This window comes from Eschscholzia californica, unplaced genomic scaffold (assembly GCF_041429995.1).
Source record: "Eschscholzia californica isolate CP2 unplaced genomic scaffold, dmEscCali1.0.p SCAF_1, whole genome shotgun sequence".
Taxonomy (NCBI): domain Eukaryota; kingdom Viridiplantae; phylum Streptophyta; class Magnoliopsida; order Ranunculales; family Papaveraceae; genus Eschscholzia; species Eschscholzia californica.
This window is the reverse complement of record NW_028238198.1, coordinates 29302121-29328480: the sequence shown is the minus strand read 5'-3', so window position 1 is coordinate 29328480 and position 26360 is coordinate 29302121. Positions and strand designations below refer to the sequence as shown.

At 35.7% G+C, this 26360-nt stretch overlaps 3 protein-coding genes and 1 non-coding gene across 4 annotated transcripts; 3 read left to right on the top strand and 1 right to left on the bottom strand.

Moving 5' to 3' along the window:
• The first annotated feature begins 385 nt into the window (after positions 1-385).
• Positions 386-3820, top strand: LOC147565861 (ribosome biogenesis protein). The gene is made up of 5 exons (XM_086652341.1): positions 386-1006; positions 1158-1231; positions 1316-1365; positions 2332-2471; positions 3332-3820. The coding sequence occupies exons 1-5, from the start codon at positions 987-989 to the stop codon at positions 3531-3533; spliced, it is 486 nt and encodes a 161-aa protein (XP_086508467.1). The 5' UTR covers positions 386-986; the 3' UTR covers positions 3534-3820.
• Positions 3821-3867: 47 nt separating this feature from the next.
• ACD2 (accelerated cell death 2 (ACD2)) lies at positions 3868-5133 on the top strand. The gene is made up of 2 exons (XM_086652340.1): positions 3868-4345; positions 4463-5133. Exons 1-2 carry the CDS (start codon positions 4010-4012, stop codon positions 5075-5077), a joined length of 951 nt encoding a protein of 316 aa, XP_086508466.1. The 5' UTR covers positions 3868-4009; the 3' UTR covers positions 5078-5133.
• A 613-nt stretch (positions 5134-5746) lies between these two features.
• On the bottom strand, positions 5747-10394 carry LOC147565859 (zinc transporter 5-like). The gene is made up of 3 exons (XM_086652333.1): positions 9563-10394; positions 7853-8002; positions 5747-6164 (listed from the first exon to the last, which is right to left on the bottom strand). The coding sequence occupies exons 1-3, from the start codon at positions 10244-10246 to the stop codon at positions 5859-5861; spliced, it is 1140 nt and encodes a 379-aa protein (XP_086508459.1). The 5' UTR covers positions 10247-10394; the 3' UTR covers positions 5747-5858.
• A 15254-nt stretch (positions 10395-25648) lies between these two features.
• Positions 25649-25732, top strand: TRNAL-CAA (transfer RNA leucine (anticodon CAA)). Its single transcript has one exon. It is a non-coding gene; the product is annotated as a tRNA-Leu (tRNA).
• Positions 25733-26360: the final 628 nt, after the last annotated feature.

The following is a 26360-nucleotide window of genomic DNA, read 5'->3' as shown; positions in this document are numbered from 1 at the left end:
GGGCAGCTAAGGCACCTAGCTTAGCTAAGGTGCCAAGGTCTCCAGCGACTAGCTAAAGCGCCTAGGGCACCTAGTTCAAGTAGTATATTTAAATAAGTATCAAGTATGTGTAATTGGTAAAAATAAGTCTGGGTGGCGTGTGTGAATATTTGTGTTTGCGTATAGTACAAAATATTATTCATAAGAATTTTATTTTAGTGAACAACTCCAAGAATCTTTGAGTTCATTACATGACAATAATCACATCATAGTAATGCAAGATGAGAATTGGTTGAACATAAACCATATAAGGGAGGACGTGTAGGCAGGACGTTTATTGATATGAGCACCCTTTCACTCAGATGTTACTCCAATAAAGGGAAGCACCTATAGAACATCCCACGTCATAATACAAGCACGGACTAAGAGGTGGGAAAGTGCCGTGACGTTACGACACAACACGTTTTATAGTCGTGACGTTCCAAATACACCACTGTTATGTAACGCCAATGGAGCGTTCCGCGCCAGTCCGTTCCTAACCCAAAATATTTGAGACAGCACGAATATGAGCATTGCCCACGTAACGCACAGGCCAATGGAGCGTTCTGTTCCGGATGGGCACGTTCCGTCAGCCACCACTACATGGACGGAGCCATATGAATTTTTGTTACAACAGTAGGGAAAATTAGGGTTTTTTCACTTTCTCTCTCAAATCGACAACAGAGGAGCCGAGCAAAGCAAGTCAAGTGAGCAAGTAGCACTAGGGTTTATCTTTAATCTTCACTTTCTCTCTCAAGGATTTGTGGTGAGGGTTTCAAGTTGAACTTTCTCTCAAATCTACTCAGAAAGAAAAGTCGACAAGAATCAAGGATCCGAGTTGCCGAGCAACTAGGGTTTTGTCATAAATCTTCACTTTCTCTCTCAAGGATTCGGTTCAACTTTTCAATTTTGGAATACTTTAACTCCGGTGCATCTATTTGGTTCCTGTATTCGAGAAAGCCTTGAAAATGGGTATAACAAGCTTGAAGTAAGCTTCTTTTCAACCATGTTCTATTTATCTTGATTTCAATTTCTCACCATTTTTAGGGTTTCAGTAAGGCTAGGTCATTGATCAAATCCTTAGAACTTTTCTGAACTTCAAAAACTAATCAAATTATTGATTTCTTTAACTGTTTCAGACCAAGTTCTAAGAAAGATAAAGATTCGGCAAAAACAAACCGCAAATTCGAAAAGAAACTTGAATTTTATTGCAGTAAGTATGATTTTCTAACTGGTATATAGTTTATTAGATTCACAAATTTCATATTTATTTACAGTTTTTGTTTTTTTCATGTAGAGGTTAAAGATACTGTTTCTTCTCTTAGTGCTCAGAAGTCGATAACCAAGGTGAGAATCACTTACCATGAACTTGTTGATGGATATTATGTAACTCTCTTTAACACAACTCATACATAATCTTTTGGTGGGTTATCGTTGATGTTTCGAAATGAGTTTCATTGACATTATTACTTTACCGCAACTATATGTCGATTTCGGAGATAGATAATATTAAAGATGGAAATTATTTTATTTTGAATCATTACTTGAACGAATTCTATGTTAATGCACTCACATTGTTGATATGCAATTGGTGTTAACGAAGATCGAACACACAAATCTTTGTATTAGGTTGATTTTTCGTGCACATTTATACCACTCATATATTCGATCATCTCATTTGTTGATGCTATTCGTTCTGGAATACTTTAGTTCATTTATATGTACAAACTAGCAAGGAATATCTGCAACCCTTCATAAATTTGTAGTTCATCACTCGACCCCGTAAATTCCGAAATGCTACTTCATAAGCTTTAAGAGGACGGCATAAGAAGTTGTTGCCACCATAACAAGTAGGACTTTAAGGCAGATATCCTCATGTTCTAGGCCTCGTGTCTCGATTGTTAAACCAACCTATATGGTCCCCGAGAGAGATGCCCTATCCGTAATCGACTTCCTTTTCTGTAATAAACTTTTCACCTTTGTATGAATCAATGGTAAGAAAATGGAGTTCTGGTGGTTTCTAGATGTCTTTATGTTTTATGAATAATTCATTTTGCCTAAGCACCAAGGTGATAAATTTTTTTTGGTCTACCTATAGGTTGGTCTCCAGTGTCTGTTCACGAACAACTGATTTCGTATCAATATATTTTCAAGATGTTCACTAACGTTAACTTGTTCCTTTGGTTGTTGACTTTCATAAATAAATCGTTTCTTGGTTTATCTCTGCTGTTGGCACACAAATTTCGTCTTCTATTGTGACTATTGATACTTTGTTAAAAGGAATTCACTAACGAAATATTCCTGTTAATTCAGAAGAAGAAACTAAGAAGTCGACAGAAGAAACTAAAAGCATATGATCTCGCTTCTCTCACTGAGTTCCTTCCTGAGATAAAGAAACCTCGGCAAGAGCCTACTAACTTGAAGATTAACAGCAAATCAAGACAAAAGCTCTTGTAAGTATTTCAAATGTGATAATTTAGCTTCTTGATTATCGAAGCTTCTAGGTTTTTTCTTTTTGTATTGTCAGCGTGCCTCACGCGCATGACCTAGAAAGTGGAAGACTAAACCTCTTACCACTCTAACCAAGGGTTGTTGGCTCCTATGTTGGAAAAGTCGGCAAGGGGGACTAGTCGGCGGACTGGGGACTAGGCATAGTCGCTACTAGTCGTATTTACACGGGACTAGTAGGAGAATATAAATACATAGTCAATTTTGTATATATAATTATATATAGGTATGAATATAAGTATTTGGGATTAATGAAGTATAAACACTACAAATTCATCCCTAAGAAGCACACATCTAATTATCAACAAGTTCAACAACATTAATGAAAAACACTAAAAATTAACATTTATGTGAGGGTATAGAGAAAATAGTAGAATCTGGGTTCTAGAAAGAAATAGTAAAAAAAGATTGAGAAGATAGAGAAACTTGGAATCTTGTTTGGAGAGGAAAAAAAACTTCAAAATTACTTCAATCTAGTTATAATGATGTTTAGAGGGGAGAGAAAGGGTGAAGAAGCTGATTGAGCAAATCCTAAACCACCTTTGTCGATTTGAGCAAAAGAAAAAAAGGGTCAGCTAAATAATCCCGACTGGCCCGACTAGTCGACTCGGTCCTAGTCGGACCGAGTCGGGGATTTACTCGGAATTCCACGGGACTAGGGTTTTGGTTCCTAGTCGAGTCGGCAAGATGGGGACTGAGGAGTAGTCGGGGTGTAATCGGGGATTAATCCCGACTTTTTCTTCATAGGTTGGCTCGAAGCTTTTAAGTTACTCATATGCCGCGGTTTAATTTTTGTTTTTATCAGAGAGAAGGAGAGTAAACAGCTTAATACAGTACTCAACCACCCCGTGTTCAAGTCGGATCCATTAGCTGCCATTTATCAGCATCTGCAGAGCACTCAACCTCCTGTCGAAGAAAAGAAAGAAAAGAAGTCGAACAAATCTGGAAAGAAGAAGAAAGGGAAAAAGTCTAAGACTTCATCAGGACCTCTATCAATGGAAACCTGATGTAGGGTCCTGATGTAGCATTAACAGATTTACTTGGCTCCAAATGGCTTTAGTTGAAACTTATCTATGCAAAGTGTAAACTTGTGTTAGTTTTAGTTTTGAGAGCACGAAAGCATAAGCAGTTGAAGTTAAAAGAAAATATGCCTCGTATGAGGTATGAGGTATATATATCTTTTCGTCGATATTCTGAATGTTAGCTCTTATTGTCGGGAATATAACTCACTTAACATTTTCCGATCCTTTTGATGATTAGTTATGCGAGAATAGTCCTCTGTTTCCCCTACTAATTTTGAGTTAGATGACTATATATTTAATTTTGGCGAAAGTGGAGAATGATTGCTCTTTGTTTTTCACTTGTATTTTCTTATTTTACCAAGTGTTGGGCTATATTTGCTGTTCAGGAAAGAAGTGAGACATCTCCAACTCCAACCACATAAATCTAATCTTATTCTCAACAATAATTGAGTTACCAAAAGATGGTAGTACTCATTCACCAATTCGTCCACCCATCTCCTCTTCTTGTTCATCATCTTCCATTACCAAGATTAACCCGAGCTCCAATCTCCATCACCAAATCTTCTTCTTCATCATCCATGATGAACACACAGAACAACAATCCAAGATTCATGGAATTTCCACATCTCTCAATCCCACATCGAAATCTCATGGTAGATCTAGTTTCTACAATGGAAAATACCCTCTCTTCTCAACTCCTTCCTTCTTCACTTCCACCTGATATCCAGTACTTTGAAAATGAAACTTCTACTTCTGAAGGTTCCTTATATATAAGATCTGGAAATCAAGACTCTTCAGTAAGTACTACAAACCCATTTCATTTTCTTAATTCCATTTCTTAATTTGATTCCTACCCTTTAATTATCTCATCATCCCTAATTGACTAATGTCTTCATAAATTCTCATCAATTCAGGTTAATTGTGTTCTGGGTAGTTGGATTTACAGTAAACTTCCAACTGGAGGAGCTATAAACATAACAAGTCTCATAAGTTTTCCCAATTCAAGAACAGATTCACCTTCTTTTATAATTGAATTCATTCAAAGTAAACCCACATCTTTAATCCTCATCATCGATTTACCACCTCGAAAAGATTTAGTAATCAATAAAGAATACCTCAAATACTTTTATGAAGAAACCAATTTGGATCAAGGAAGAAAAAAGCTTCAAGAATTAACAGAAGTTTGTCCATACATTTCTCCTTCTTTATTTGCTCGTTGTCTCCTCTCACCTACTGGTATTTCTGTTACCATAGACTGTGAATCAGGAGGAGGAGTTGATCGTATGGATGAGATTATACAAGATCATGTGGGACCCATTGCTAAGGGTATTTTGGACATTTGGTTGAAGAAATTTGTTGGTATTGATAGAGAGATGGATGAATTGGAAAAGGTTGAGTTAGAAAAGAGAGATGGTTTAATTAGGAAAGAAACGGTTGAGATGGATTTGGGTAATAGTTTGCCAAGATTATTTGGTCAAGATGTGGCTAATAAACTCATTAGGACTATTGAGAAAGCTTTCAATATTTAAACCTTATGGATTGTGATGTAATTAGTGTTAAACTTAAAATAGTACTTGTATGTGTATGTATATTTTTGTTGGAATAAATAGAAAATATACTCCTTCATCAAAAAAAAAAAAAAATAGAAAATATACTCTTTAAGAAAGACAGTGTTCCAATATCACTATATTTGAACGTGAACACAACAATGAAAGGCTTGAAGCGTGAATATGAAGAACTTACAACCTTATATATATATTAAAATAAATGAAGTCCATCACTCTTCGGTGCAGTGGTTGGACACCCCTCTTAAGTCCATGAGATCTTGAGATTGGATTTCGGTGAAAACAGTTAAATTAAGAATCATTCCATATTATTAAAGCAATACATAAGGTAGAAGCACAAATAGGTGGACTTCAAGGAATCAAGGGGCTCCTAAGATGTTTTAAGGGTGTTTATATGACCTACAGGGTCCAAGATGTCTTATGGTGATTATAGTACTCCTTCACTTTATGGTATATTCCATGTTGTCCACTAGTGATCAAAGCAATTGTAGGATTATGAGTTGTCAGATCTTAACGTTCTCCGGTTCGCAAAATGATCCTAAAAGTAATTTATCCACTTTGTTATTTAAGTATCTAACTTAACGGAACTCAGTTAATATTAACAGATTTTCGTCCAAACTTCACTCGATAAACTTTATGAAGGAAACAAAATTTCAACTACGGACTTTTCTTTTTTCCCCAAAACTACAAGAAAATACCATTTAGTAGACTATGGCCTCGCACTTATCTCTTTAAGCAGAAGTTTCTAAGCCCATTGAGCCAAAAGAGACATACAACCTGCTCCTAAAAGAAGCAAAACATAAGCACCTAATTGGAGCCTACTATTGCTTTGCATTCTTGGGTTCATAAAATCTTCTGCAAGTAAATCAACAAGTGCCATGTATATAAGAATCCCTGCCGATGCTGAGTTGAAAACTCCTTCGACTATAAGCGCAGTTGGACTATTCTCCTTATATACATTTGATATTCCTAAACCGACTCCAATTCCAATCGGTGTAGTTAGGGAGAAGAACAATGTCATAATGATAACTGCTCGCCTCTTGAATTTTGCCTGCAAAATACATTTACAACGTTTTTAGTTCATTCATTATATTGTCATCTTTATACCCCATAAAGCATATTAAATATTAGGGTTCTTTCAGAAACAGGAGGAAATATGTTTATTCCCACTTCAACTTGTAGAACTTCCGAGCTAAGAAGCTAATATCTCCGTGACAAATTATGGCAAAAGAAAATGAAAGAAAAGTACAAGTGAATTCATTTCCATTTCCTAAATATGTATCATCGTGCTTACCGAAGAAAGAAAAAAGAGTTTAATGACCGCATTTGATGCCCTGACTACATGGTTTCCTATCGGTGGAGGACATATCACAATGCTTCATGTGTTACAGTCACTTGAAGTTTGGGGCCGACCATGAGCCAAAAAGAAGTATATATAAATGAGAGTGTTATTTACCAAAACCAAGGAATGAAACTTCGGTTTCGGTGGAAACTTCGGTGAGTCCAAAAGTAGAAACGTTTCGTGGAAACGTTTCGGTCTATGTATAAACTTTACAAATTTGTGGAAATGTTAGTAGCCCTATTAACGTCTCTTTAATATGAAAGGTTAGTATCTTAGAAGCCTAATATGCATTAAAGTAGTTAATTTAGAGGCTAAATGTAATTATTCACCTCTGATAAACCTAAAACACTTATGTTAGGGGCTAATCTGCAATAAAGTAGTTAGTTTAGGGGGTAAATTGAGATAATTTAGGGGCTCAATTAAATTATTCACCTCTAAAAACCCTAAAACACTTACTTTAGGGGCTAATCTGAACAATATAGTTAGTTTAGGGGGCAAATATAATTGTTTTTAACCTATTCTGTTAGACTGGGGGCCTATATTCACTTAAGAAAATGTTTAGTGGTAAAGTAAAAAGATGATTTTAAGTATACATCAGGTTCTTTAAGGCAGCCCTCAAAATAGTTTCTGGCACCCCTTTAGGACATTGGGACTGTGAAAGAACGGGTGCCAGATAACTTTTGAGGGGTGCTTTTAACTTTATAACTTTTTAAAACCCAAAACTCTAATTTTTTTTTTCCAACAGTCGCGTCTCTCTCTCCTTCTTCTTCTTCTTCTACGAAACCCTAATCTCTTTCTTTTCTTCTTCACCCTAAACCCACCAATAAAATCTGAAACATGAAGCTATTAAGAAGAAATCAAGAAGATTTGATGAAGAAATAAAGAAGAAAACGATGAAGAACGCGAAATTTCGTGAGATTTCGGTCGAAATCTTACACGAAAAGTTTGTAAGTGTGTTTTTGTTTCCATGATCTGAAAAACCGAAAAATTTCGGTCATTTCGACCGAAATTTTTCGACATTTGATTCCTTGACCAAAACATATACCGATGTTCATTTTATTCATATTGGGCGTCATTGATTTCAATTTATAGTTTACAAATGCCAAACGGCTCAAAATTTGGGGTGGACCGTGGGTCGAAAGGGGATGTGACTGCCCTCAATCGATCATACCGTTTCTCTCTCCTCATGGCTTTACTAATTGGGCCCGGTCACATCACCTTGTTTTATTTACAAAAAAAAGGTTATGAGCAAGGATGCAAATAATGTAGGAACCCAAATAATAGATTAAAACAAGACTGTCATAACATTAATTTTAAGATCAGATAAGAGAATCTGACAAAATTTACTAGAGAGGAACAAATTCAAAATTCAGAGAGAGAGAGAAGGATTGATATACCTGAGAGATGCAACCACCAAGTCCCATGCCTTCAAAAAATTGATGAAAAGTCAAGGCTGCTACCAGTGGTTTAACTGTTGATGGGCTTTCTGAAGCACCCAATGCTATCCCTACAATTACTGAATGAACAACTATTCCCACCTCCAGAACCTACATCACCATCCACATCAACCATTTTCCTATTCATTCAAAATATTGGTGGTTGGCCAAAAATTCAAAAAAACAAAAACAAAACAAAAGAGTTTAATATCCCACATACAATAAAAGACATGTCCAAAACATCAGACTTGGAGTGATCCAAAAGTCACGTTTTAAAAAAAAAAAAAATCCAAAAGTCACGTTTCAATGTACTTTTGTGTTACCAGAAATTGTCTACTTTGGTGCATGAATGGCCTCAATTCATTCTATGTAACATACACTTAGTTGCATGTAGTATATTTTTCTTTATGATAGATGTATTAGGCAGTCAACATTATGCATTTTACACTGTGCATGATCTAGTTGTTCACTGACAGTCTGACAGAAATGTGAATGACGTTTTTTACTTTTCTGCTTCATAGAAATCTATTAGTTGTGCATAAAAGCGATGCACAAAGTATAAAAGTACAAACAATACGGTATACAATAGCTTAAGAGTGTGTATACGACATCTGGTATTGTGCATCTGACATTATTAAATCATACACGTCTGACGTATTTTACAACTTAGCTCCTCGAGATGTGACATTTTCAAATCCGAAGAGACTTGAACCACACAAACCTAACAAATAAGTCTCTAGCCTAACTTATTTGATAGAAAAACATGTGACTCCCTTCACATCAAGGGTAAAATCTAACATGGACTCATTTCACATCAATGGTGTCTTTACTTTTGGACCACTTTTTTACCACCCTAACTTTCAAGAATCTTCACTTTTTGGAGCACGCAACTTGTTGTGAGGTGGTAGTAAAAATTAGGATAATGAATAGGAGACCGAGATACTCTCAAGTGTATTCTCCTCACATGACAAAGCCATTTTGGTCCTTTCAATCAGACAAAATTATGAAAATACCACAATGACCTTGTCATTGTGGGGGGGAGTACACGTGGGAGTATGGCCACGGAGTCCCCCTATCATTATTGTAAAAATTAACACTTTTCTTTCTTACTCTGTAATCTTCATTTTCAGTGTCACTTTCCACCACTACAACTATCACCTCCGACCAGTACAACTATTACCTCCGATCACTATCACCACCACTATTATTTATCTCTTCCCCTTCTCCTCCTTCTCCCCTCTCCCTATCTCTTTCTTCCTGGCCTCTAACTCTCTTTGTTTTGGCAAGCGGAATCTTTCCTTTGTTGAAAGGGAGAGAGAGAGATAGAAGAACAAAGAGAGATGAGAGAGAAAGAAAAAGATAATTGTAATTGATTAGGGTTGTTGTGGCTGGAGGTGGTGGTGCTGATCAGAAGTGGTGGTGGTGGTTAGAGGTAGTTGTGATCGGACGTAAAAAAAAAAAAAATTATGTTGGCCTATAGTTAATTTGAGTCAAACTAGATCGACCCATAGTGATTATGACCCCAACCGAAGTTCTAAGCACCAAAACACCTACTCACAAAAACACAAACAGGTGAATGAAGTTTGATGCCTTTTAAAGCTCTTGAATAAGATATCCGAAAAAAAAATATCAAATTCAGATAAGAAGTACTGAAACCATTAAAAATCTCACTTGGGAAATAACTCTGTGGCGAATGAGATCAGAGGAAGGATGAGAAGAATCATCAGAAATGAAAGAAGATCCATGAGCATGAGTACTATGAACATGATCACCACTCTGTTCTTCTTCTTCTTCTTCTTCTTCTTCATGATCTCTATTTATAGGTAATGTCTTATCAAAATGTGATCTATTAAAATAACTTGTAGCAAATGTATCCACCATTAATGTACCAATTGCTGACATCATAGCTATAAACCCAGAAAAAGGAAACCCCCATATTGGATTATCTTTCAAACATGGAGATGTTAAATTCTTAAATGCATCTGGTAATATATGTATAAATCCAGTTGCTAATATAACACCTCCTGCAAATGCTTTTATCATGAAAAATATATCATTCTCTGGTCTTAATAATGAAATTCTCTTACCCACAATTGGTATACAAACACCTATGAAACTTGCTACCAAAATTGATCCTAATGCTACTATTTTATACTTCATAGCTTCACTTTTATTTCTCCCTTGATTGTCTTTTAGGTCACATGAACATTCTGCACATACAAAATCAATTGGGAGACTCATGAAGAAGATTACTACTGCAAGTAGTAATTTGGGTTTTGATGATTGAGAAAAAATGGTTGTTGAGCCAAGTTTACTTGTTGATGATGAAGATGGGTAGGGCTGAAGATTGATCATGGTGAAATATTGTATAGAGAAAGGAAAGGAGTAAACAACAAAAAAGTGCAGAGAGAGAGAGGACTGGGATGAGTGAAGAGTGTGTGTGATGTTGATATTTCATTTATAGAACAGAGAGGGATTTTCCCCTTGGTGAAAAAGAAGAACCAAATTGGCAGGACAATTGGCAACCCATAACTAATAAAAGCAATGGTGGCCAACATGCCAAAGTGACAGGCCCTGAACCCGCCTGATTAGGATTTAGGGGTAGGAATTATGTCCATAAGCCCGAAACTCTGTAGGAATGCCCGGGTCGGATGGGAAAGCCCGACATGGATAGTGATGTAGACGCAGAGGAAATATAAAAACGATAAATAAATTAAAGGAAGAACGGTAAAATAACTGAATAAACTTAATAAACTATAAACTTTGATTTGGTTTTCTCTTCAATCTGAATAATAAAATAGACTAGACCTCCTTTTATAGGATAACAAACTTTCCTAGATAGACTCAAACTAGGATTCCTAAAATAATAAAATACTCAAAACATAGAAACTTCAAAATAAAGAAATATCAAATTAAAGTAACTTCCTAATCCTATACTAATAAAAACTACTATTATGGCCGAATAGGATGTGGGCACGCGTGGACGTGGGCCCACATGTTTATGCGCCTGCATCAGCACCCTGTTCCCCAGAAGGTTCGTCCCGAACCGACTTTTGGATGGTGTTCAATTATGCAAAACCTTCTTCAATCGGCAATAGTGACCCAAGCTTGGATTGAGCAAAAGAGGCCTCCCTTGAGTTGTGCATAGGAACCACAATAAAGAACATATAAGGGTGTGCCTGGAATAAAGTGAAAATCCTGAGAGATGCAAAATGTAATCGTTGGGATCTCTCTTTTCTTGAAGACATGTCGGGTAAATATTGTAGGACTTGATTTCGTACTTTGTTTCGTAAGAGGTAAGGATCAACAAATGGAGATGATCGAAGGACAACTCCTTTTAAAACTTTCAGAATTTGAAATAATATATGTCTTTTTCCCCCGATGTAGTTGTTTTGATAATCATCACAAGAAAGTAATCGAATAACAGAATCAACAGAAAAGAATAAATCTCATGGTCTCCAAATATCCTTCAGTGCAACACTGAATTGTCGAGATCTCTCTTGACTTAGAGGCATGTCCTTTGAAACACATTGTAAAACTTCTAGAAAACAAATACTCAATTCTCCGAGTTTCCAAATGTAGTTACCTTGATAATTGGCACACGAAAATAGTCGAGTAGCATAATCAACAAAGTTACATACGCCAATGATATAAGAAGAGAAAACTCCATTTGAAATCCCATAACTTGTAGAGACATCTTGTATCCATGGTGATTGTGTAACAAGTATTTCTTCCTCAGCTTCCTTCGTTAAATCCAGATTATGACTTTCCTCTATTATGTTTTTGTCAAACTCTTGCGTGGAAGATAGTTCCATCTTATTCCTCTTGAAATTGGCTAGTTTAGGTGGTGGTGTAGTTGGTTGGTGGATGGTTTCGGTTGTGGTGGAAAGGTAAGACTCTAGGTTTGATGTTGGGTTGGTTATTGATAGGTTATGTTGATATGAATGTGGTGATGGAAAGTTCAATTCAAGGGTTGGAGTAAACGGTTCATGTGAGTGGTTTAGGTGGATTCGGTTTGGTGTTGTTTCATGGTCAAGGGATTAATAAGGATCACGGTAAGAATTTTGTTTCGTGGTTTGGTCTAGGAAGGAGTTGGATGGGTTTGGGTGTTGATTGTAGACGAGGTCTCCGTGTAATAGGGTAGGGTTGCGATTTAGAGAGGTGGAAGGTGTGCTTGTTGTGTAGTTGATGGGTTCAGCCGAGTAGGTAGTGGTGGTAGGGTAATGTCGGGCTTCATAAGGGACGTGGGTAAAAGATGGGGTGTATCTTGGTTCCGGAATGGGCCATGGGGAATGTTGGTTAGGTTGATAGGGACGGGTATTTGCAGCCGGATGGGTAGGGTATGCAAGGTGGTTGGTGGTGTGTGGGTATGGGGTCGTTGAGTTACTGTTGTGGACGGGCAGGTTAGGGTAATGGGCAAAGAAGTGTTGATATGCTAGGGTTTGAGTGGGTAGGTTCTGTTGGATGGTTTCTCTAGGGCTTGGTGTTGCTTCGGCTAGGGTTTGGTAGGGTGGTAAAGGGTGGCCGAATATGCTTCGGTTTGGAGAAATTTCGTTTAGGCTTTGGTTGGGGAAAGATGGGTGATGGATGGTGCTAGGGTTTAGCGAGGATTTAGGGTTTTGGCTTGGTGTAAAATAATAAGTGGAATACGATGGTGGCGTCGGCAAGGGATTTCCAAAAGACTTGTTATGATTTGGTTGTTCTATGGAGCAATAAGAAGATGGAGAGGAAGGAAAAAAATATGACTTACTTGGTTCGTCTCCGGGTTCCCAATCATACGAATATTTCGAATTCTTCTTTTGATGATTTTCTTCAATTTGAATTTTGTTTTCATTGTTATGTTTTGAATAGCCCCATTCGTCTCCGGGTTCCCAATCATACGAACATGTCGAATGCTTCTTTTGGTTATGATGATTTTCTTCAATTGGAATTTCGTCTTCATAGTTATGTGTTGAATGTTTCCATTCGTATCCAAAATCATCCATATTCGACTCATCGAAATTTTCTGCCTCATAGTAGGATAAGTTATCTTCTTGTCGATCATTGAAATAAATTTCTTGATAAGATAAATCATCTTCCTCGCAATTCAATCTTTCTTCAAAAAAACTTTCATCACTATAAGACGAAGAATCCATTGATATAAAAACTAACCTTCACGAAAAAAAATCCAGAATTTTGATGGCTCTGAATACCACTTGATGTAGACGCAGCGGAAATATAAAAACGATAAATAAAGTAAAGGAAGAACGGTAAAATAACCGAATAAACTGAATAAACTATAAACTTTGATTTAGTTTTCTCTTCAATCTGAATAATAAAATAGACTAGACCTCCTTTTATAGGATAACAAACTTTCCTAGATAGACTCAAACTAGGATTCCTAAAATAATAAAATACTCAAAACATAGAAACTTCAAAATAGAGAAATATCAAATTAAAGTAACTTCCTAATCCTATACTAATAAAAACTACTATTATGGCCGAATAGGATGTGGGCACGCGTGGACGTGGGCCCACATGTTTATGCGCCTGCATCAGATAGTGCATGTCCGACCTATTTAAAGATATGGGCGGGTTTTGGCTACTTAAAAAACTTTTATCTGTCTAAAAAATTTGTGTATTGGGCCTGTAATCATTACCTGTTGTTGAAGCTCGGTCCTAAAACTAGTCTATAGGCACCCTCCAAAAAATGATGCATGTGAGGGTTTATTCTTCGACCTAATGGTCTAGAGAGAAATGTTACTTAACCCTGACCGTTAGATCTGTGGCAGTCTGTCTTGATGCCTATTTAAAGGCTGGGAAATTTTATAGGCAATGCCCTTTATTGTTAAAGGCAATGTATTTTGCAAAATTGACTTAGTCAATTCATAATGACCAATTTTGGTTAAAGGCAATGCTAATTTTAGGGCTGATTTTTTTTTCTCTCTCTTCTTCCTTCTTCATCCTCTTCTCCTCATCTTCCTTCTTCTTGTTCCCTCTCATTTCTATCTATTAGAAAACTAAACTCCAAAGAAGGAACAACATGGAGAGAGAAAGTGTATTTGAGGTACACACCATATTCGTATTTGCTGTAAATAAAAACTAGATTAAATGAAAGAAAAGTTTAACAAAAGCATATTAGAAAACTAATAAGTACAACAAAGCATATTTGGATCTAGAAAGAGAACTTTCTGAACTTTTAATTGTTGAACTATTTTATTAGCCTATCACCGTGAACAAGAATATCATTGATATGTGGGTGAAATGTGGCTTGAGGTTGGAGTATCCAATTTAACAATACCTCGTCGTCAGGCGATTAGAGAAAGATGTGAACAAAAAAAAAACAGTCAAGATCGGTGGTCGGACGATGAGGTTGTTAGGTCAAACATTTGTTGAGGCATTGCCTTTTAAACACACATTGTCTTTAACCCAACTCGATATTGCCTTTAGCGAGATTGCCTTTAACAGCTTTGGGCATTGCCCATAAAATCTCCCTTAAAGGCTTATAGGGGTTATTAGTTCAACATTTTAGTAAGAACGTCAATGTTCTTAAAGGTGGGCTATTCAATCAGAATTTTGAGGGAGTTGTTAGTTCAAAACTTTTGTCAAGAATTGTTGAGTTCAACGTTATTGGTTCAGAACCTTTTTTGAGAATTTTAAAGTTTAGCGTTACTGACTTAAACCTTTTTTAAAGAACTTCTAAGTGTCGTGATGTCATTATTTTTTTATGAGAAATCCATAACTTTTCACCTAAAATTGCGCCCAACTGATTTTACTTCAAAATTCTAAAAGATGTCTAATTGTACTGAAGTAGATTGTTGCGGAAGCGTAAAAGTAATGGAATCCACCATTGTTATTAAACTAAACTAATGAAATAAAGCTGATGAAATAAAGATAAAACGATAAACTTGATTAATAATAAACGATAAACTTGATTCATAATATTCTCTGATCTGAATAACATGGACATACCTGACTTCCTTTTATAGGAAATTAGAAACTTCTAGATAGACTCAAATTAGGATTCCTAAATATCAAAGATACTCAAACATAAAAACTTCTAAACCTAGACTTAGTTGGAAATACTAAAACATGGAAACTCCTAAACTCTAACCCTAATGGGCTCGGCCATGAGGCTCTCTAACTAGTTCGGCCGTGAGGCCCATCTTGATGGTCTCCATCATACTCCCCGACCGATAACGAACTTGCCCTCAAGTGAGACTCAACAATGCAATCCTTAATTCCCACTTCGAGCAAACGGTGCATTGGGGTCGAAGGACACCCACTTGGACGAAATCACTAGCTTCAATCTCATAGTACAAAGAATCTTGCAAAAATAAATGTAGGAAAGAAACTTCCAACAAATTGCAACATCTCCCGTCATCTTTTAATTTGTTTAAGAAGACCACAAACACCACATAATATTGGTGGCCAATACGCGGACAACCGTTTTTCTTATATGGACAACTATCTTATGTGGACAACGCAAAAAAATTAAATTTTTATATGGACATCAGTTTCTAAGGGGACAACTCTCTATTATTTTCACTCAAGTCCTCTTAGAATCAGATGTATTATTTGATGACCTCCCTCTTTCTCCATAAACCCTAGGTTAGTTAGTCTTCATCTCTTCTATTACTTGTTCTTCATCATCACCCAAATTTCTAGAGAGAGAAATTCCTTGGAGAAGCAATATTGGTGGTTATGGCATCAAACAAAGGTAAGGGAGTTGTTGTAGAATCTTTCCAAAGACAAAGATTAGAACCCTAAAACTCTAAAACTCTAAAACCAACCATGAAGAAGAAGATGGTACTGATGGGAGAGAAAATCAGAGAAGATGTGGAAGACGAAGATGGATCTGTTGGTTCCGACTCTGAAAACGATGGTTAAGAGGAAGATGAATCTGGTAATTGGGGTTGTGCAAATATATGGCATAATAGAACATTACTTGCGACGAAAATCTGGCATAATCAGAAAACTTGCCAGATTTTCGTCGCAACTTAGCTTCTGTTATGCCATATTTTCGCAGATTTTTTGCGAAAATATGGCATAACAGAAGCTAAGTTGCTACGAAAATCTGGAAAATTGTCCGATTTTGCCAGATTTTCGTCGCAAGTTATGTTCTGTTTTACCTCATCAATTTCATTAATGCCTATTATAGAAACGTCCGGAAAAACTTCTTCAGGTGCAGATTGAGGGATTTTGTCTTCTTCATCCATCTAGGGTTTGATAAAAAAAATGATAGAAACTATAATTTACTTTTAGTAGAAGTGAATAAAGAAGAATAAGACTAAGAAGAGATTTTGTCTTCTTCATCCATCTAGGGTTTGATAAAAAAAAATTGTAGAAACTACTGTTTACTTTTAGTAGAAGTGAAGAAAGAAGAAGAAGACTAAAAAGAAGGAAGAAGATGAAGAAGACAGTTTAGGTTTTCAATCTTTAACTATTATTTTTGTTAGTAGTCCACAAGTTACTAATTATTAGTATCTAAGACTTTATGGAGTTGTCCCCTTATTAAATAAAAGTCAACTAAGTCAAGTACAGTTGACTCGCATCCGGCCCGAAAATAGTTGTCCATATAAGAAAAACGGTTGTCCGCGTATTGGCCACCATAATATTTTATGGAAAAATCAACCTTGAATTTCTTCACTTGAACGATCTTCCCACGTTCATCTTCGTGTTGCTTATAAACCAAACTCGAATATGGCTTAATCAAATCTAAACTAGAATGAACTGACCTTTTCAAGCTAAAAGAGGATAATTCACTTTGTTCTTCTTTTTCCTCCGGCATTGAGAAAATTTTATTCTTTTTGTCAAGAACTTCTTCTTCAATACCATCGAACACGGTGACCGAAATAACATTCGAGAACTGTCTACTGGATTCAATCTTTGTCTCCATATATGAAAAATATTCATCTAAAGGAAGAAAAACATGCCTAAAGATGTTTTTCAATGTATTCCAATCGTCGACGAATTTTTTCCCTTGATTAATGAGTCTCCATTGCATTGCATTGAATTGTACATAGATTCTTTCAGGCATATGTTGTTCAATGAGAAAAACCTTATCTTCATCATGAATATCTTGGTTTATGAACCAATCTTCCATATGTTGAATCCAAAAATTTATATGATATTGACCGTAAGATAGAGGAATTTTGGAAACGGTATCAATTTTTTGTTCATATTTTCGATCAACATAAAATTGTTTTGAATCTCGAAAGGGATCCCAACCTAAACGTGGAAAAAAATCCAGCATTCAAGGAGAGATGTATCCATGAAAAAAATTCATCTTTCATTCCCAGATTCTTCAAGCTCTGATACTAGCTGATGTAGATTGTTGCGGAAGCGTAAAAGTAATGGAATCCACCATTGTTATTAAACTAAACTAATGAAATAAAGCTGATGAAATAAAGATAAACGATAAACTTGATTAATAATAAACGATAAACTTGATTAACAATAAACTTGATTCATAATATTCTCTGATCTGAATAACAAGGACATACCTGACTTCCTTTTATAGGAACTTAGAAACTTCTAGATAGACTCAAATTAGGATTCCTAAATATCAAAGATACTCAAACATAGAAACTTCTAAACCTAGACTTAGTAGGAAATACTAAAACATGGAAACTCCTAAACTCTAACCCTAATGGGCTCGGCCATGAGACCCTCTAACTAGTTCGGTCATGAGGCCCATCTTGATGGTCTCCATCATGTATATAACAAATTTTAGGGGTAGAAAACAACTTAAATCTATTTTCGCCTGGTAGATCCAGACATTGTTTCATCTGGATTTCCAGACTAAGGGTTATGGCGAAGGGGTCCTCCCTTTGCCGCAACTTAGAAAGTTAGATAAAGGCAAAGAGTTGGGCGAAGAGAGAAAGAGTTGAGTTGAGAAGACATAGAAAATAAAAGATTCCGACAAGGGTCGTCTATCAACGACCTTCCCCGGCGACGTTAGGAGGGGTGTGTTGGCGGAAAATTTTGATTTCCCCAGCCTTTAGAATTTTGTACCTCGAAAGCTTTTCTTGTTTCCTCAAAACATCCACCTTTAGTTATACACAATTTTTTTAGGTTAATTGCATTTTGGCCCCACAAAGATGACCAAGTCACCAATATGACCCCCATCAAGATGACCAACTCACCAAAATGCCTCCGGAAGATAACCAACTTCAGTTTTGGCTCCTTTTTTCATTTTCCATCTTCTCGCCGTCAGACATTAATGACGCATCTTTTCTTTACCAATTTGCCTCTCTGACAAATATCTTCTTCTTAACCTAAAACTTTTTGACAACTTATGAGAGCATTTAATGCTAGACGAGGTAATTTGTCCAACTACCTATATTTTGAATTTGGGTGCTAAGTTCAAACTGATAAATACCTCAAATTTCACTTTTTGAATCAAGAAAATGCAGAATAAGATTACCTGACTTATATCAACAATTTGGAAAGTCGGTAAGTCTGCCACGCAACTGAGACCCTAGTGGGTCATATGAGCATAGTATGATTGCTCGTCGATATCATAATAAGATAGTTTGTGCAAAGTCCGCAAGTTGTAATCAAAAATAGGGCAAGCAAAAACATATATAAATAATAACACTAAGGTAGCGAGGAAATGTATTCATCTTTCAGAAGATGCTGATAAATAGCTATTTATCTCCGTAGTCGAATGTGCTAGTTCCATATACAAAGAGAAGAAAAATAAAAATCTCAGCAGATGCCATTGAGAAGAACTGGCTTTGCACCCTGAACAAAATTAGTATCATTAGGCGAAAAAAAGAAAATAACTAGATTCACCTAATTTCTCTACATGGGTTTTCAATCAGTTGCGGATAAGAGACTATCCTAGACACGGCAGTTGAAAGCCTACGTGATCCTCAACCTTGTCTGAGATGAGCAAGATTTCCAACCTCCGGACATTGAGGATTGCAAGAGAACCAACCCCACGGAGTAAATCTGTTATTTTACACTGACGAAGGAGATGTTTGTCAATCTTGTCCAACAAAGGATCATCTTTTTAAAATTTTCTCGCACCATTATGAGTCATATTTGACGTATCAATAATGTTAAGAACGTGGGGATCGACGTTGCTTTAGACACATTACATATCCTTTAGGGGATTATGAGAGTTCTTGGTGGAACCATATAGCCATGTTGAACCTCCAAAAATCGTAACACAATAAACATCTAAAAGCTTAAGTTTAAGTTTGATTGTTTTGTACTGTGTTCACCACCTGATGACCTCCTACTTGAGTGATTTCCGGACTTAAAATGTTTTAGACTTACTCCTTAGTGATGAAAATTGTCTGGAGAAAAAATTTGTCGTGAAATCCGAGCGGATTTCCAACTCGTTTAGATCACTTTGGCTTTCTTTTCTCATTAAAAAGATTAAAACAGAAAAGATATTCAATATGCACGCTCAAGCTTAGTGAGTGGCAAGTGCTTTTGCGTAAACTCGTAGAGCATTCACTTGAGAACGAATCCCGTACCTATGGGTTTCGGCCTAGGTTGCCAAATGAGGGGACAATATCGTTAACCACTAAGGCTTGAGCCATCACATTCTCACCTCTCAAAGAGTGGAACCACTGAATTGTAGGACCTAATTATCAACAAACATAGCTGAGAGTATTATGCGGTTGCAAGCTAGCAAGGGTCATCTTATTTTTGCATACAAGTAAAGTTATTGTAAGAAAAGAGAAATTGTATTGATTTTCATAGCTATTACATAAGATCTTTATAAAGAGTAATACAAGAGAGAAGTTTTATCAATTGGACAATGTGGCACTAACTATTCTAACATTCCCCCTCAAACGAATGATTTTTGCTAGGCAAAAATTAATGAGTTTGCTAAAATTTGTAGATGTTAACTTGGTATTGATACGGAGACATCATTGTGAGATTGCTAAGTTGTTGTTCTTTGTTGTTGTCGTTCTTTGTTGTTGTTGTTGATTTTGTTGTTGATGTTGTTGTTGTTGTTGTTCTTTTCTCCATTGGAAGTCCATTTGAAGAAAAGTTGGCTCCATTGCCAGGTTTTGTTGGCTCCATTGCCAGGTTGGCCCCATTGTCAGGTTTGTTGGCTCCATTGCCAGGTTGGCCCCATTGCCAGGTTTTGTTGGCTCCATTGCCAGGTCGGCCCCATTGCCAGGTATGTTCTCTATTTAAAGAGAAAGCGGACAATTATAACCCATTGTCCGATTGTGGGCAGAGATATACTCCTTGCTTTCAATAGCTCTCACATGATTATTACTCCATATAGAATGCAGATCGTTGATCTTATGATTTTATCATTTTTCTACCACTAGCAATCATCATTCTTGGTCCTTCCCACTTCAAGTCTTTTCTATTCTTCTCTTATCTCCTTTTCCTTTAATCTTATGAAAAACTAATGGAACCAAGTAGTACTAAAGAAACAAACATTTGAGAGTTCTCATCTTGATATAAAAAGTATGAGCAAACCAACTAAGAGAATTAACTCTTTTTCCATAAAGGAACCCACAAACATGTTTTCAAAACATCAGAAGAAAACCATCTTTAAGCATGATTTCTTTGATACATTCTATCAAACACTTAATGTGCATCATATTGTAATCAAGATTTTGGACAACTATGACTATAGTTTCAAGATGAACATGGGGTATATAACTATTCTTCGAAAGAAATCCATGAATTCTTTTCCCCCTCTCTAATAGCTTTCAAATTTCTCTCAAATAGATATTCATGGACCACTGATACACATAGATTTGATGTTGTGGAGAACTTGACATTTGAAATGTTTGAGATCATTGAAGAGTATATCATGTGATTTCTTCAACAAATCACTCTTGTTTTGATCTTTCTTCTTCTTGTTAGTCTTCATCATTTTCAAATACTATTGAGAAGTATTGAAGAATGATTAAATCTCAACAATAGAAGAGAACTACTCTTATTTGAAAGAAAAAAAACACTAAACTAGAAGCGTAAAAGCTAAAAACCGATAAAAGTCCGGCGGAAGGTAGCCATTAATGAGACTACCGCCGCCGGCTAGCGGAAGACTATAAACGACTAACCCAGGAAAGAAACCTAGAAGCTCTTATACCATATAAGAAAAGAGAAATTGTACTGATTTTCCTAGCTATTACATAAGATCTTTATAAAGAGTAATACAAGAGAGAAGTTTTATCAATTGGACAATGTGTGACTAACTATTCTAACAGTTATCATGTTAAGTAAACAAGGCACAACTTGAAGGGTACTCAGGCTACATGACCAAACTCATTACTTCCCACACAATACAAAAAAATTATAAAACTTTATAATTATCAAGAACGAAACTTATCACTATAATCAACCTCTCACTTGGAGCAATGAAAGGCTTCCATTGAAGTGATTAGTAAATGCCAGTACGAACAACTTACACCTCTTTTTGTCAATGACATAAACAACAAGAACTCACTCTGAGATTTCAAACTTCAAGAAAACAAACAATTTATTCGACTAACTTTAATATAATAAACATTTAAAAAGAAAAAGAAGCCCACTAGTACAGAAGATACCAAGATTCGAATCTTATTATTTACAAAAAAGAACATGTAATTTGACATAGATTTCACAACCTAGAATCATGCGTATGTCGACTGACTTATTAGTTACGCTCCAACAACCTAGATAAGTAATGGTCCCACAACCTAGGGTCAATACAACTTGATTTTATAGAAAATTTTTCCTCCTCCTTTAGTTTGATAAAAGTGAATAAATGTTCGAACAACTCGATCGAGCAAGAACTAATAGTTATTGATCCTTTGTCCGATACTTGAATTATCTCTCCATTCTCTATTTCTAAACGTTCAAGTAATGCTTTGAATGATGCATTAGACAAATATCTTTTTGGAACTTCATATTTCTTTCTTTCTTCAGTAACATATATCACCATTTTGTTTGTTTCTTAACTTTTTGATTCGATCCTGAATCCTGATGATACCCTTGTTGTTGTTCTTGATGATGAAATTAATGCTACTTTTGTTGCTCTATTTTTATTTTCAGAATCAGAAATATCGAAATTCAAAGTAAGACGAGAATAAGGAGGAGAAACTGACATGTGATTATAAGAACGAAAATAACCTAAAAACTTCTTCATGACTTTAATGAATAAAACGAGAGAATTGAATAACAGGAGTAGAAGAGTGATTGAAGATCAAAGATTAATGAAGCAGAGAGTAAAACAGTATTAGTGGGAGATTTTATAAGTGGAAAGGAATTACTATATGATATGGAAGTCGGTTTAGGGCTCCACTCGGGCAGATCGCGCGTGGGAAATTGAAGCCCATCATTGACCGTCGGGCGGATCAGGTCGGGTTTTACAAAAACAAAAACAACTAATAAAACAGTAATAATGAATTAACTTAATTTTATTTATAATTATATTTTTAACAAAATTTACAAAAGAAAGCGGCGACTTTGGGGAATAAAGAAAAATCCGGGGAACAAAATCGCTAGGGAATCCATGTTTCTTTGTAAAATCTGGAGGGAATATTTTCGTATTGGAAGTACAGAAAAAATTTACAAAATTAACTTTAAGTAAAAAAAAATTTAATATTTATTTTAAGTCCTTTCTCCCTCTTTCTTCTTTCCCTCCTCTTTCTTCTTCTCTTGAGAAAAATTCATCCATCTCATCTCTTCCATAACATCTAGTCAAAATTTTCATTTTTTCTTCTCCATCACTTCTCTTACTCATCATCCCCAAATCTCCAACCCCTACTTCTCTTATTTCTCTAAAATCAAAAACAAAGTTAAAGAGATAAAGAAGGAAAAAATATTCTAAACCCTAGAAATCATTAAACAAAATTTCTTCAAGCTCTCAATACATCTTTCATAGGACGTCCAAAGCAAGTTTCTTAATCCATTAATCCCCCCCAAGAGAGGTAAACACATTTTAAACCTTAGAAATCAGTTTATTTTGAACCCAAAACATATTTTTCATTACTTCTAAAAAAGATATTAGGTTTGTTCTCCATGTTTTTTGGGTTTAGTGATTAGAAGAAAACAATGCTTTGGAGAAGAAGATGAGAAAAGAGAAGAAACACTTGGAAAGAGTTTAGGGTTTAGATCCCTAAAAAATTTTTGTTTAAGTTTATAAAAGTTCCTTCTAAATTCTTTTATTGGATGTTCTAAAAATTTATTTTTTTGAACTCCGAAATTGGAAGCCCTATAGCAACAAATAGAAATAAAAAAGTCAAAACTATACGATGGTGAAAAATTTATCATTCATAATGTGTGCAGGCAGTAACAATTGATTCGAGTTCGATAACCAAAGTCAGTGGTCTGACCATCCAAAATGCCCAATAAATGCACTTTGTAATCTCTTCATGTGATTCTGTTAGTCTTTGCATGTTTTTATTTGAGATCCAAATTTTAATCTTTTCTTTAAATCATCATAACTTTTTTTGTTCATTAATGTTTTTGTGTAAAATTGTTTAGTAGCGGTCACAGATGAGGACTCGTGATACTTTTTGTTAAAACAACTAGCGTATGGTGAGGTCCTTTTCTTGTTTCCATTTGAATTACACCTACATATTGTTAAGTTTTTTGAGTCCCTTTATTTTCGAAATTCATCTAGATGAATTCATTTTATATATATTTGTGATATGATGAGGTTCATTTTATTTTTTCAGTGAGTGAAGAACCTTGCTATGCTAAAACTATGGATGATGTGTGCAAGAGATGTTGAAGAAAGTTACATGATTGTTAGTGTTTTTTTTTCTTGTGTTATAAACTATATTCAGCTGACATTGTTCAATGTACAAAGAGAATCTCGACTTGAAACTTAATTGGTTATATAATTATGTAATAAAATTCTACTATTGATAATCCAATGTGCATTGGGAATGTGAAATTTGTATGATTGCAGATAAACTCGAAAATAGAATTTAGTAATTTTTTTTTGACAAAAAATAACAAATTGGGACGGTTAAATATATGTCCCAAGAAATTATTAGGGACGGATAATAGTTGTCACCAAAAACAACTTGTGACAGGCTCCATCCGTCGCTATATCTGTCCTCAATAATATTTGGGACGCCTGTAACAGGGACGGATATGAAACTGTCCCAAATTACTATTGGGGACAGAATATTGTTCATAGGGGACGGTTTTTGGCTGTCCCAAATGGACATATTTTTTGTAGTGAATCTTAGTTGACCAATTTTGTAGAAATTTTTATTCTCTAGAGATTTTTGTTTATTCCCTAAACCCGCGACTAAAAAAAACATAAAAAATTGAAATTACATATCTACTAAACTAATAACAAAAGGAGTTACATGTCTCTGTTTCATCAATAAAGATTGAACTTGAGAGGTGCTAGAAACCGGCTCGAAAAATCCGTCGTTTAACGGATCAAACTCCATCTAAGTTGCTGAACAAAACATCCTAAACTAGAAGTGACAAGTATCTGTCAAGTCCACGTTTGTAATGATCTGTTTGATTAAACAATAAAAAAATATACATCAAGATTATATAGTCGTCGATATCTTTGAAACAGATGTGATTTGTTTGATCAAACTGATCCAACAGTTAAGATCTGTATGATCAAATATATCATTTGGTTAGGATCTGGTCGAGAACTATTTACATTTGAAAATCAAAAAAGAAAGAACACAACCCTACAATAACCATAGTCTATAGATATCTCTGAAATAGATGAGATCTGTTTCAGATGAGAAGGGAGAGAGAGAGAGTAGAAACTAAAGAGAGTCAAAGAGAGGAGAGCGTAATGGGTAAAAGAGGAATGAGGAGTTCGATGAGTTTATTTATAGGGTCGAAGGGGCGTCTTAGGGTTTATACCAGGCACCCCTTTTTGATCCAACGACTGAGGTCTTTCTTGAAGAGACGTGATACCTCAACCTTTGGATCTTAAGATCAACACGCGGGTTCGGGCTTTATATCGATGGAATTCAATCGTGTGTGTACTGGGCGGACATATTGGATCGGGTAGTCGACGGATTTCATCGGGCCCCCTAACGGTCGGTCATATTGGGTCGGGACTCGAGTAGACGACCTTGACCGAATCCCGCCCCCTCCAACCCGATATAACGGGTCTGGTAAGCCCGAGCTAGGATTGCTTCAGTCGACGGGTCCTCACGGACCGTGCGGATAGGGTCGGGTCTCAGACCATTTTCCTTTACGCAATGAAGAACCCTTTTTTTTGTTAAAATGATGTAACGAAGAACTTAAATAACACAAAGATCAAATGGACATTTAGTATAGAGAATGAGATTGATAGGACATTGTTTCTCATCCATTGAAAAAAATTAGTCTTCTCTTTTTTTCCTTTACATATATACGTGGTATATGCAGGTGTATCCAGCACGATTAAATTTGTTGAGCAACCTACCGAGTCAAATAATCCATATTAATTGACCAATACAACATTCTCAATTTGCATATAAAGCACTCTAATTAGCTACAATACATTTCTTTGTGGGATATTCCTTCTTTTCAGCTCTCCACAATTTTCTCCACTCCTACTTCACATCATTATATTACTTTCCAAAAATTGATTTCCGTCTCTTACTTGCTTATGTGATTCTTTCTTCTACTCTGACTCTAACTTAGTTTTTTTTTTGTTGAAAGGCTGACTCTAACTTAGTTGATACCTAGTTTTTCTACAAATGGTCATGCCAAGTATCCATTATTGGTTGCAAGAAAAAAAAAGTATCCAATATTGACTAGCTTTTTTGGTAGAGCTCTGACTCTAACTTATAACCCTATTTCCAGAAAGATGAACAAACATTAACCAAGAGAGTCAGGATGGCCGAGTGGTCTAAGGCGCCAGACTCAAGTTCTGGTCTTCGAGAGAGGGCGTGGGTTCAAATCCCACTTCTGACAAATTTCTTTTCTTTGGTTATATCTGTTTTTAGAAAATAACCAAAGAATTCCTTTTTCAACCCAATTGAATATTTTGAATCCCAACCGTGATAAATCCGATCAAAGATCAATTAGATTGAAATGTTTTTTCACCCACGGAGATTTTCGCTATGTTTTCAGATAGAAATGGTATCAAATACGGGGATGTTTAGCTTTTTGTCCATTCAAATTAAATATTAAAGCTACTCAACCAGGTTTAAAAACCCTTTGCCCATTACAAATAATGTTGAAAACAACATGAATTACCTTTCACTTGTCTAGTGGGATATCTAACTCAGATTTTGTTTAGGAATCTATACAATTGTATTAGTTTTTAAAAAATGACAATGAGAACATTAGAACGCTAAAAACAATGTAGATATATTTAAATATAATAATCCAACAAAAATCGACGAAATCAAATGATGGTAACGAACGCCAAGCATCAATGGCTGGTCTGCCTGCGACTTCAATGACTCGCCCGGAAAACAATTCAATTTGGTCACTTCTTTTTCCGGGGAATCTACTTCATTCGTTTTAGTTGTAGTTGGTGATGCTGCATCTTTACCTCTTGTTGCATCTTTGCTATCTTTGGATTTTTTTTAAGTTC

Coding starts and splice junctions, on each gene's coding strand:
- LOC147565861 (XM_086652341.1), top strand. CDS start 987: ATGGGTATAACAAGCTTGAA. Junction 1,232..1,315: donor GAAACTTGAATTTTATTGCA/GTAAGTATGATT, acceptor TTTTTCATGTAG/AGGTTAAAGATACTGTTTCT. Junction 1,366..2,331: donor CTCAGAAGTCGATAACCAAG/GTGAGAATCACT, acceptor CTGTTAATTCAG/AAGAAGAAACTAAGAAGTCG.
- ACD2 (XM_086652340.1), top strand. CDS start 4,010: ATGGTAGTACTCATTCACCAATTCGTCCACCCATCTCCTCTTCTTGTT. Junction 4,346..4,462: donor CTGGAAATCAAGACTCTTCA/GTAAGTACTACA, acceptor TCATCAATTCAG/GTTAATTGTGTTCTGGGTAG.
- LOC147565859 (XM_086652333.1), bottom strand. CDS start 10,246: ATGATCAATCTTCAGCCCTACCCATCTTCATCATCAACAAGTAAACTT. Junction 8,003..9,562: donor GCCACAGAGTTATTTCCCAA/GTGAGATTTTTA, acceptor ATGGTGATGTAG/GTTCTGGAGGTGGGAATAGT. Junction 6,165..7,852: donor TTGGTGGTTGCATCTCTCAG/GTATATCAATCC, acceptor TGTATTTTGCAG/GCAAAATTCAAGAGGCGAGC.